Genomic DNA, 13,385 nt, shown 5'->3' with positions numbered 1-13,385 from the left:
ATTTAAAAATTTTAATTAAATTCATCAAATATGTTATGAAATAGTCCAAAAAGAACATCCTTTACAAAATTTTATCCCCACACTAATGTGCAAAAATTATTTATTAAATATATATTTATTATATATGAAATAAGAAAAATAAATTGAGTATGATTTGACAACGAATAGTTATAACTGTTGCATTCACCGTATGTACTTTCTTAGCTGTTGCATTCTAGTTATAACTTGGCCCATCCATCAAGTTGGTATTAATAATGCATTTCTCCATGTTTTCTTGATAAAGATATGTATATATATATATATATATGTGCATGCTCTTGATGGCTATTATGTTGAACCTAATAAAGTTTGCAAACTGAAATGATCTCTCTACAGTTTGAAACAAGCTTCTAGCCAATGGAATTTGGAATTCACAAATAAGTTACTATCTTTTGGTTTTCTCCAATCATCAAGACCATTGCTTATTCACACAGCAAACTAACACAAGTATGCTTGCCTTAATAGTTTATGTGGATGATGCTTTGATCACATGTTCCTCAGAATAGAAGATTGCAGAAGTCAAACAATTTTTACATGATATGCTTACACTTAAGGACCTTGGCCATGCCAAGTATTTTCTTGGTCTGAAAATTGCTCGTTCTACTGTAGGGACTTGTATCATCCAACACAAATTCATTAGACACATCATCCTTGATTCAGGTCTTTTTTCAGCACGACCAACATCTTCTAAAACAGTCCGCACATTATACTCCAGCTCTATCTGATCTAGAGCCTTACAGACTAGGTCGTCGTCTCTACCTCTCCTTCACATGTCCTGATATTGCCTTTGGGGCTCAACAACTCAGCCAATTTGTCCATGCCCCTTGCTCTGTTCATAAGAATGTTGCACTTCATTTGGCTCGATATTTGAAGGGATGTCCAGAGTGTGGTCTATTTTTCCCAACGTCCAATTCTCTGACTCTTACGGCTTATTGGGACGTGGATTGGCCTAGTTGTGTTGATTCTCGTCGTTCCTCACACTCTACTGCATCTTTTTGGGAAAAACCTTGATCTCTTGGAAGACCAAGAAATAAACAATTATTGCTCGCTCAACTGCAGAGGTGGAATATAGAAGCTTGGTCACCACTGTCTGTGAACTACAGTGGATTTCATATTTGATGCACGATTTACAGGTCCCTGTTCCTCTTCCTATTTCACTATACTGCGACAATCAAGTTGCACTTCATATTTTCATCAATCCTATCTTCCACAAAGGCACAAAGCGCCTTGAAATCGATTGTTGTCTAGTTCATGAGAAATTCAAAACTGGTTTTATCCTTCCCCTTCACACTTCCAGCTCCAACCAGCTCACTGACATCTTCACAAAGTCTCTTCCTGGTTCTCAGTTCTCGAGTCTATTGTCCAAGATGGGTTTGATATCCCTTCCCCAAATCCTTCTTGAGGGGGGGATGAAGAATGTTGGCAGATTAAGCTGCAGCAGACTCTGAAGATGAAGAAGAAACAAGTTGTTCTCAATTATAGTCCAATTTTTGCCTTTACATTTTCTACCTTGTCGCATTTTCACTTAAGTTGTTGACGTCTCCTAGAATTGTTAGTCAGCTGCTAGTTAGTTTTGTTAGTTATTTTCTTCTTCTTCTTTCTTTCTGTAACTATTTAAGCAATGCTCTATAACTGCAATTCATCCGGTTTTTATGAGATGAAAGATAAATTTTTCCCAAGATTGTGCGCAAGATATTTTCTCCTTGCTTTTCCATGTAACTCCATGGATTATGTGGGATACTTGGACATTAAGATTAAGTATATGTGCAGGATGAGGCCTCCACAGAAGAAACTCATCCTGGTATAGGATTCTTGGAAGACATTGACTAATCTTGCGGAAGCTCGCATCACCTTTTGCTGTTGGCCTGGGAGGCAAATGGTGTAGCTGATATCCTTGTCAAATACGGGGCAACGTCTTCTTTGGCTAATTTTGTATGGTATACATGTCCCAGCTTTTTGTACTCTTTTCTACTGCAAGATGTTGTTGAGCTTGGAGGTGTTTCTACTGCTGCCACCACTGATCTTTCTGCTGAGCTTGGAGGTGTTTCTGCTGCTGCTGCTATTCTTCCACAACGTCAGCTAGTTGAAGATGAAGATCGCTATGTGTTTGATGCTGGATAGACAAGTCGCATTTTAGAAATGCAATTTTGTATTCTGTTTTTGTTGCTCTATTGTTGTATAACTGATGTGGCGCACTCGTCATTTATTCAACTTCTCATTGGTCCATGTCATGGGTGAGGTGGTTAGTTAGTTACTGGTAGTTTGGGATTAGTTGGCTTGTTTGTATTTAAGCATGGGTTCGAACCCAGCGGTTATCATCTTCTCCAACTTTTACTAAATCAGATTTCAGGGATTCTTCCATTCCCCTGTTTTAATGGCTGTATCAACTTTGATGTTTTGTGCCAAATTCAACATGGTATCAGAGCCTCATTCGTGAGGTCTCTGTGTAATTCGCTGCGCTGATTTACCTTCATCTCTCGAGCTATGGCAGATGAGATAGCTTCATCAACAATGGGACAGAGAGCTGAAGAAGTGGCGTCGCAGTACGAGAGGGATGTGTTATTCATCCATCCTTCTGAACATTCACAACTATCACTAACTTCATCTCCTTTAGATGGTAGTAATTTCTTAATATGGCGGCGAGCGGGCTATGTTTCCTTGGGGACTAAGATGAAGCTTGGCTTCATAGCTGGTTCGACGACTTTCGAGCAATGGAGGCGTGTCGATTTGACGGTTACCTCTTGGCTATGGAATTCTATGTCTAAAGACATAGTGGAATCTTTTATGTACTGCAATACATCACGAGAACTTTGGCTTGCAATCCAGGCAAGGTATGGACGGAGTAATGGACCTCTAATCTATCAATTACAGAGGGAGTTATGTTCAGCGGCACAACAAGATTTGAGTCTTACCGCATACTTGAACAAGATGACAAAGCTCTGGAATGAGCTTAACTGTTTGGCGCCTCCACCAAAGTGCAAATGTGGAGGCTGCAGTTGTGGAATTAACGAGGAAGTCGACTCACTTGCTTCGTCAACACAGTTGATGCAATTTTTAATGGGTCTTCATGAAGTCTTCAATAATGAACGAAACCAAATCCTCATGCTTGATCCACTGCCTAGTGTGGAGAAGGCGTTTTCGATGATTTTCAGTGTTGAGCAACAAAAGGCCATCCATACTTCAATTGACATGAATTCCAGCAATATGGCGTATCAGTTTATTTCGAAAGGGAGCAAAAAGGAGGATGACAGATATGCACAGAAAAAGAAGCTTATCATAGACAAACGGAACTTGATGTGTTCTCACTGTCACAAACCGGGGCATGGGCAAGAAACTTGCTTCCAATTACATGGAGTACCTGATTGGTACAATTCACTCAATGATCGAAAGAAAAAGGGGCGTTCTTTTGCAGCTTCTGTTGATGTCAAAAGTGATGATATGCAAGGCAATGCTACAGAAATGATGAGTCAGTTGCTTAAGCTGCTAAAGAAGGTGAATGTTTCTTCAGACCCCATTACCACTCACGCAAACTTCGCACAATTTGAAGAAGAGTTTGCAGGTAACATTGCTAAGCCCTCTTGCATCGATTTGAATACTTGGATTATTGACACGGGAGCTACCAATCATGTATGCGCTAACATTGCATTATTTCATTCCTTTACCAAACCTGTTAATCCTCATTTTATCTACTTACCAGACGGTTCCAAGAAATCTGTTCAATATGTGGGTATTGTCCAATTGAATGACGATATCACATTGCACAATGTCTTCTTTGTTCCACAGTTTTCGGTCAATCTAATTTCTGTTAGTCAGCTTTGCAACCATACACTTTACCAACTTCATTTTACTAAGGAAAATTGCTTCTTGCAGGACCTGGAAAATAAGACAAGCAAGGTCGTAGCCCATCTCTTCAAGAACCTCTATACTTTTAGACAACAATCTCCTTCATTCACCTCTACTGTAACTGTTGTTGGAAATAATCTCGCTTCTGTAAATTGCACTTCGAGCTTGTGGCATAAACGCCTAGGACATGCCTCATTACAAGCCATTAAACATCTAGTTGACATTGATACTGATGCTACTCAAACTCTTTGTGAAGTGTGTCATAAAGCAATGCAAACTCGTCTTCCTTTTCCCACTAGCGTGTCTCATTCTTGTATTCCGTTTGAACTCGTTCACATGGACATATGGGGTCCTTACACTGCATTCAACCTATTGGGGGGAACGTATGTCTTAACCATATTAGACGACTACTCAAGGTGCCTTTGGACATTCATCCTCAAACAGAAATCTCAAGTTCCTGCAACATTGAAACGTTTTTGTTCCTTAGTTTCTAACCAGTTTGATAGGAGAATTAAAACCTTGCGTTCTGACAACGGGTCAGAGTTCATAAATCATGAGTGTCAATCCCTCTGTTCCGAATTGGGTATCATTCATCAATCTTCTTGCACATATTCTCCTCAACAAAACGGCCGTGTCGAGAGGAAACATAGACATTTATTAAATGTAGCTAGAGCCCTTCTTTTCCAAGCATCTCTTCCTATAAAATTCTGGGGTGATGCGATTCTTACTGCCACATTTCTGATTAATAGAACCCCAAGCAGATTGTTGGAATGGAAAACACCGTTCGAATTGTTATATGGACATCCTCCCCAGTTTGATCATTTACGCACTTTCGGTTCACTATGTTTTGCTACCAATATCAATCCCCACAAATCAAAATTTCATCCTAGAGCCTTGAAATGTATTCTCATTGGATACTCGATGCATCAAAAGGCTTACAAGCTATTTGATATAGAATCCCACTCTGTTTTGTTTTCTAGAGATGTGCAATTTTATGAAGATGTTTTTCCGTTCTCTAAGGTGCCTGCAGAGTCTGTTTCTCCCCTACCTTTACCCATGGTTTCATTAGATGCTACTGTTCCCTTTCAATCCTCTTTGGATATTCCTCAACATACTATGTCTGAAACTACTTCTCATGCTCCCAATCCCACCTTAACTCCTGTTCCTACACCTACAAGATCACCCACTCCTGTAGTTCGTCGTTCTAACAGAGTTACCCGCAAGCCTATATGGCTTGAGGATTTTGTATCTGTCACATCTAACCCTCATCTTGTTCATCCTTGTAATGTTGCATATACATCTTTTGTAGCTCCTTTGTCAATTTTGCAGGAACCCAAGTCGTTTCAAGAAGCTACGCAACATCAGGAGTGGATTGATGCTATGAAGGCCGAGCTTGCTGCCTTGGAGGATAATCACACTTGGATTCTTACTCCTTTGCCGGCTGGGAAAAAGCCCATTGGCTGCAAATGGGTATTCAAAACAAAGCTCCGTGCGGATGGTTCTGTGGAGCGCTACAAAGCACGCTTGGTGGCAAAAGGTTTCACTCAAATTGCGGGGGTGGATTATATGGACAACTTTTCGCCTGTCGCCAAGCCAGTCACAGTTCGTGTGTTTCTATCCATAGCTGCTGCTCATAACTGGCCTTTGCAACAGATGGATGTCAATAACGCTTTTTTACACGGCTATTTGGAGGAAGACTTGTATATGGATCCGCCCGAAGGCTACTCTGTTCAACTGGGATTAGTGTGCAAACTGGAACGATCCATTTACGGCTTGAAGCAAGCCTCTCGACAGTGGAATGTCGAGCTCACACTTAAGCTCACGGAGTTTGGTTTCACGCAATCTGCCTTCGATCGTTGTCTTTTCACAAAGAGGACAGATGATGGTCTTCTTGCTCTCCTCGTCTACGTCGACGATATTGTGGTTACAGCTCCCTCTTTGGCGCTGATTCAATCTGTGAAGGACTACTTGCATGCACTTTTCACCATTAAAGATCTTGGTGATGCACGGTATTTTCTCGGCCTTGAGATTGCGCGAGGCTCTGATGGTCTCTATCTAGCTCAGACGAAATATGTTCGTGACATCATAAGTGACACTGGAATGTCGTCTGCTAAATCCGTTAGTACACCGTTTCCTTTGGGCCTCAAACTCACTAATGATTCTGGTGCACGGCTTCAACAACCTGACCAGTATCGTCGTCTGATTGGTCGCTTGTTATACTTGGGTTTTACTCGCCCCGACATATCGCATTCGGTGCAACAATTGAGTCAATTCCTCAATCATCCGTGTGTAGCTCACTGGAACGCAGCGTTGCATGTGGTTCGGTATCTCAAGGGTGGACCTTCTAAGGTCTCTTCTTTCCTGCTGCTTGCAACTTTGAATTGACTGCTTATTGCGACGCCGACTGGGCGTCTTGTACTGATACTCGTCGCTCGCTTACTGGATATTGTATTTTCTTGGGTGCTGCTTTAGTCTCGTGGAAGACCAAGAAACAATCTACTGTTTCTCGTTCCACTGCCGAAGCGGAATATCGGAGCATGGCTGCTACAGTTTGTGAACTAAAATGGCTGTCTTATTTGTTATCTGACTTCGATATTTCTTTGCATCTTCCTGTTCGTTTATTTTGTGATAATCAGGCGGCTTTGCACATCATGGCTAACCCCGTCTTCCATGAGCGCACGAAGCATATCGAGATTGACTGTCATGTGGTTCGTTCAGCTTACAAGGATGGTTTCCTGGCTCCTATGCACATTCGTAGTTCTTTGCAACTTGCCGATCTTTTCACTAAATCTCTACCGCTGAAGACGTTTGCTTTTCTACTTGACAAGTTGGGCCTTGCTGCTTTGCATCCCCGTCCCACTTGTGGGGGGGCTGTTGAGCTTGGAGGTGTTTCTGCTGCTGCCACCACTGATCTTTCTGCTGAGCTTGGAGGTGTTTCTGCTGCTGCTGCTATTCTTCCACAACGTCAGCTAGTTGAAGATGAAGATGGCTATGTGTTTGATGCTGGATAGACAAGTCGCATTTTAGAAATGCAATTTTGTATTCTGTTTTTGTTGCTCTATTGTTGTATAACTGATGTGGCGCACTCGTCATTTATTCAACTTCTCATTGGTCCATGTCATGGGTGAGGTGGTTAGTTAGTTACTGGTAGTTTGGGATTAGTTGGCTTGTTTGTATTTAAGCATGGGTTCGAACCCAGCGGTTATCATCTTCTCCAACTTTTACTAAATCAGATTTCAGGGATTCTTCCATTCCCCTGTTTTAATGGCTGTATCAACTTTGATGTTTTGTGCCAAATTCAACAGATGTGAAATCATATCACTTATAGATCCACAACTTCCCATTGTAATGTAAACTTTTCGCTACAACAAAAGCTATCTTAACTTTTATTCAAAAAACAAATATATATATATTGCACTGATCAAAGGGATACTATCCAATTCAGTTGTAGATCGATGTTCTCGACCCGCGATCCGGCTCAGTCCCTCGAACAGTGAATTTCCTGATAACACAAGAAACGGTTAAATCAGTCGGGTATGTTCCCGACGAAGGCTCTCCGACGCTCAAGTCAGTTCTAATTCAAAGGATATGCGTATAAGTGAGTATATTATTGAAAGCAGGTAGACATTACCCTGTAATGAGCTCCATCCGTGACCTTTATATCCCTCTTTAAGATACAATTGGTAAATGCTGACATTTAATCGCTTAGCTTAAGTTATGCGCCCCACATTATAGCTAATTGATACCCCATGATTATTGCGGTCTAAAATCCCTCCTTAAGAGCATTTAGTGGGATTTGTAATCCTTCTAGAAGACATTCCCTATTAATATCCGGTATGAGGGGCATATTTGTCTAATGATAAATCACCCTCGTCATATATATATATATATATATATGTTGTTGTGCTGTATATGTTGAAGCGTGATTTTGAGTTCATTGGATTTTTGTTTTTTTGAAGTGATGGACTATTATTAATTGAAATAACTTGATTACAATCATTCTTGTACCTACTCTTATAGTAGACGATACTTATTATGCAGTAAAACAATACCCACAAAATTCGAACCCATGACCTCTAAGATTATGGGGCTTCAATTTCATCAAATGAGCTAGGCCTCATTAACAAGTTCATTAGAGTTCTATTCTCATTTTATTAATTATTTCAATCAAATAGATCGAAATTAAGCCCGGCTAAAGTATTTATATTCCAATCATCCACAACGTTAATACTCAAATAGCATTGATTATTTTACAACCAATTAAAGAAAAAAAAGAAAGAAAGAAAGAAGCAAATCAAACAAAAACATGCATGTTGCAAACTGAAACAAAACCTAACTTTACCCTAAAATTCTAGCAAGCACCTCGACAAATTGGGCGCGTGCTGTGAGCTGAGGAAAGTGACCCTCTGTATCAATAATGTTGACCTCGCATTTCCCCTTGATTTTGGTCTGCATGTACTTTGGGACGGAGTTTGGGACAACAATGTCGTTTCTGGTATGGATGATATCACAAGGGATCACAACTTTGTCAAGAATGTCTCTGTAGTCACTCAAGAACACAGTCTTGGCCAAGGACAGTGCAACTTCAGGCCTCATTCTTTTCAGACAATTCCCAAACTTGACTATGGAAAGAGGGTCACTTGCATCCACCACAAGAGAAGCAAAGCAAGAAGCCCACTCCTCAAAGTTGGATTCTATGCTTGAAAACAGTTGCTCTATTTGTGACATGGAGAAACCCCCTTCATACTCTTCCATGTTTAAAAACCTGTACCACAAGTTATTACTCAATATATTTTTTTATCAATAAATATATATATGACCAAAGTAAATGCGTTGCTATTATGTTTATAAAAATTATATGTCGCATCCTTCATAAAATATATATAGATGTAATGTTGCAAAATGAAATTTACCATTACTTGAAATATATATAGGGGAAATTGCATTTTACGTTTTGTACGTATTTTAGGATCGGTACACTTTCGTTCTGTTGATAATGGGATTCTTATTAATTGATGGTCCTTTAAGTTCAAAAATTTCTCACTTTTGATCATTTCTTTAGATTCCCTCAGTATTTGGAGGAAAATACACGCTATGCACCTGGTCGTTATCTAAAATACTAATAAAATATGATGAAATGTCTAAACGTGAATTTTTTATGGGGTTATTAATAAGAATTTCGTAACGAATTAATGGGACTAATTAGAAAATGGAATGGCTTTGAACCTTTGTAAGTGGAATATTCTGATACCTCTCGACTGATCACCGAGCATGATGTCATGAGCTATTAAATTGTTTGGTAAACCAGCGCAGCGATATCCACACTCTAAATTTCTAACACTTCCGATTCTCTTAGTTGTGTTCTTTTTTTGGTCCTGGACAACTCCTAATGTTCTCAAGTGTTAATTGGAGAGATGGTCAACACACATCACCTACCTATGTAGGTAATCTCCTGTCAAGGGTATCCAATAACACCCAACTTTTTCGATTTGGAAAATGTTAGAAGTATAACGAGTTAAATACAAACCATCCCTATGATAGATGAAATAAGCAAATTATCCTTTTGTAAAGAAAAAATAGTAAATTATCCCCTTATTTTTTTCATAATAAAGTAAGAAAGCCCCCAACGTAGTTTCGTGCCATTCAAGAGCAATTTTTAAATATTTTAATTTTTTAATTTTTAGTTATAAAATTACATTTATATTCTTATTAATAGCCTTTGGATCTGATTAATAGTTCAGATTCTACTAAATCTAATCTACTAGCCAGATTAAAAGCATATATTTACATAATATGTATTACATAAAATTTAATTAAAAATATAGGTATGAAATATTTTTATTAGTTAAAATCATATATATGAATATATATATATATAGGGAGAGAGAGAGAGGAGGGAGCGGGGCTGCGGCGGGGGCGGCGGCCGCGGGGGGGGGGGGGGGGGGGGGGGAAGGGGGTGGGTTTGGTGTTTTCTATTTTATTTTATTTTATTAACATAAAAACATATATTAATTATAAATATTATATATAATAACACTAGTATATATTATATCTAAATATAAAATAAATTTTTTTTCTTAAAAATCAATCAAAATCGCATCTAAAGCCTGTATAATACACTACCAGGGGACTAAATTACTTTATTTTTATAATACAGGAGAATAATTTAACATTTATTTTACAGAGAGATATTTTGTACATTTCTTATATCATAAGGGGATGGTATGCATTCGAACTTATTTATAATAGAAATGGATTGGAGTTAACTCCCAAATACTCCTTTTGAAATTTTTAGAATTTAAGAGTTCTATTAAATTAAAATTTTGGATCTCTGATCAGTAAGATACTGAGTTAATCAAGTTATGTTGGAAGGACGTTCATATCTGACAGTCTATTAGAACGCGCGTCTTAGCTACATACATCAGTGTACTTCTACTTAACAACTATTATAATGATAAATAACTCATCTTGTTGTTTCCTACCAAGTTCTGAGGACTCATCACTAGCAACTAGGCTATTAGGAGATCTGGGCATGTTGAAATAGGAGAACACACATCTTGGAGTGCGCTTACTACCTAGATGCTTTCAGTGTTATCTGCTTTGTATTTGGCCACCCAAGGTCTACTATACGGATGAAAATTTGTATAGCAGAGGTGTGTCCTTCATATTAGGAAAAAGTCCTTATGATGCTTGAATACCCACACCAGTTGTGAACTGAATTGTCTCATAATGTTCTAAATCCAACTTATTTATTGCTGTAACAGGCGAACAACCAAACCTTCGAATGGAAAATTCTTGCCCAAATTAAATTTGGACGGACCAAATTAATTACATTGCTTGCTATGTGATTGGTCACTTTTTATTAACTGTACATCAATTATACGAAAAGTGTCTTATGTTTACTATATGATTAGTTCAACTTTGATCGAATTTGGTCCCCGTCATAATTTCCTCCTTGGGACGAACTATGTACAACTCTAGGTGTAGGCAAAGAACCAACATCAACGTGTTGAACATTCTCTTCGATGTAATTTAGAGGATATTCATAATTATACCAAACTTTAGATGAGCTCAAAATGTAATTTATCCTAACTTGTGAGGAGTTTTATTCCTATACTTGTTCAATACCTTATTGAAAATGTATTTATCATCTCCTTAATAGTATAATTGTTGTCATGAATTCAGGTGAATAACCGTGGCAGTTCATATTAAGATTGATGTCCTACGAACAAGTTTAAATTTATGGGTTCGAATTCCTGAATATTTATCTTATTTTTTGTGTATTATTAAATTTTTATAATTTATTATTATTTTTAATTATATTAACGTAACGACTAAATCGATATATTAATTAAAAAAAACAAATGACTTTTACTAGTTCATGGAGTTGAAGCTCAAAGTTTATAAACCCTCGGTGTGCCATGTTTGGTTTTGTTTTCATTTTTTAATTTTCAGTGGAAAATGTGCGTTTTCAACTTTGTGGAAATATTCGTATATAAATGAGAATATATTTTAATTAGTTGATGATATTTTTGCTAATAGTGGCAAATCAATGTATATTTTATTTCATAAAATGATAGCTTTATTTTTTTATTGTTAGTGGTATCAAATGGTATACATTTTTTTATTTAAATGAATTGATAATTATTTTTTTTATTGATTTGTAGTTGTTAGTAGTGTCATCAAAGCATTATGAAATTATATTATTCATCTATACAATTAATGATTAAAAAGATTTTATACATGTAATTAAATATATACACAAAAAAAAGTAACCATGGAGATGGTAATATAATAAAACATTTCATGTGAAAATTCGTATAAGTGGCGTCTTTTTATATGTAATATATTTACAGAATTAAAATTCTTTTTTTTAGTATATTTTTTAATGAATAGTTTTTGTTATAAAATTTTATTGTGAATCAATATGAACAAAGTTAATATTTATATATCAAAATAATACAATAGTATATATAGAAGTAAATGAGCTATGGAATGTTTTATTGATAGTACGTATGTAAATTAATAAATAAAACACACCAATTCATAGCTTTATTAGGAAAAATTGCAATTCCAGTCTTATAAGTAGGGGATTAGTAATATGGGAAAATAATATTTTTTGTTGGGTATAGGGTTTTTTCACTTTTGATCCCATCGATTACGGGATTCGCACTTTTGGTCCCGCAATTTTAAAAACTAACACTTTTTGTGCATGACCCCATTAGATATTTGACGGGAAAGGCCTAATGGCCGTTAAGTATGGGACAGAAAATGAGAATTTCGTAACTAATAGGACCAAAAGTGAGAATTTTGTAACTAATGGAACCAAAAAAGTATAAAAATCCACATGGTTACGTGCTAAGCATGTGATATTTTTTGTTAAAATATTTGACAAAAAGGCGTCAGGGGCCAAAAGTGCCACTTTTTATAAGTTAAGGGGCAAAAAGTGACAATTCCATGAGCCAATGAGATCAAAAATAAAAAAAGATGTAAATTATAGGTCAAAAAAGTATTATTTCCGCTATTAATCTCAATATTTTGGACATTCTCAAATATTGTCTCTACGTAGTATTAAATGTATGAAAAATATTTTAAAATAATTAAAATATTTTGAAATGCAGAAAACAAGCCAACCAACGGAAATAAATTTGGATGCTTCCCGGACATGACATGCACGCATATACACACATATATATTTATTTTTTTACTTATTTTATATTGAGTTAATAAATTCAATTTGAGAAAAATATATATGATGTGTATGTTCTGTTTCACTCTCGTGCCACACAAACTTCATCGATGAGCTATTAATATATACGTATTCTTTTTTTAATTCAAATTCATAATTTAAAAATAGAATCGCATACAAAACACGTGGGAGTGACATCAATTCAAATTTTCTTCTTTCGAATTTTCCTCCACACCCAAATTAACACCAGAAGTCTAATTTTTCAAATCGATAGTTTTTGTCGTTTAAGATCCAAGTCAGGTCAAACATCTAATTTTTCAAGCCGATAGTTTTTGTCGTTTAAGATCCAAGTCAGGTCAAACAAGTGGTTCCAGTTCGAATCTTGTTGATTAAATAATTATTCTCTCTGGCAGCTTAAAATTTCAGACACTGAAAACACTAAAAAAAATATAATTTTGTGCTGCGGTTAATTACTACAGCCCAAAAAAGAAAAAAAAATATCGTGGCAAATACAAAGCAACCACACGGCTTTTGCAACGGTCATTGGCCGTTGTTTTTGTAAATGTAGTCAAAACATTAGCCATGGCCAAAATCATGACAGCCATGGAGACTATTTATCAATCGTTGTAAAATTTTAACTTTTTTCTTTGATTTTATTTAACTGTGATTTATAGTATTGATCGATTATGATTTTTAAGTCTTTATCATTTATAGTGTAGAGAAAACTCAATTTTTTGTAGTGAGATGAGCTGGCGGGAGACTAAGTTGAAGTAAAAGCATAGTAGATAGAAGGATATAGAAATTTGACCTGGGA

At 36.8% G+C, this 13,385-nt stretch overlaps 1 protein-coding gene across 1 annotated transcript in view; it reads right to left on the bottom strand.

Annotated features, from left to right (window-relative positions):
* Nucleotides 8,065-13,385, bottom strand: part of LOC105166445 (strigolactone esterase D14) — a gene marked incomplete in the record, with an annotated part of 6,365 nt that continues 1,044 nt past the window's right edge. The window contains 1 exon segment of the mRNA XM_011085797.2: nucleotides 8,065-8,647. Within this exon segment, the coding sequence (XP_011084099.1) occupies nucleotides 8,221-8,647 (427 nt within the window).

Source organism: Sesamum indicum, linkage group LG7 (genome assembly GCF_000512975.1).
Source record: "Sesamum indicum cultivar Zhongzhi No. 13 linkage group LG7, S_indicum_v1.0, whole genome shotgun sequence".
Taxonomy (NCBI): domain Eukaryota; kingdom Viridiplantae; phylum Streptophyta; class Magnoliopsida; order Lamiales; family Pedaliaceae; genus Sesamum; species Sesamum indicum.
Note: the sequence above shows the minus strand (reverse complement) of the source record. Positions and strands in the feature narration are given on the sequence as shown.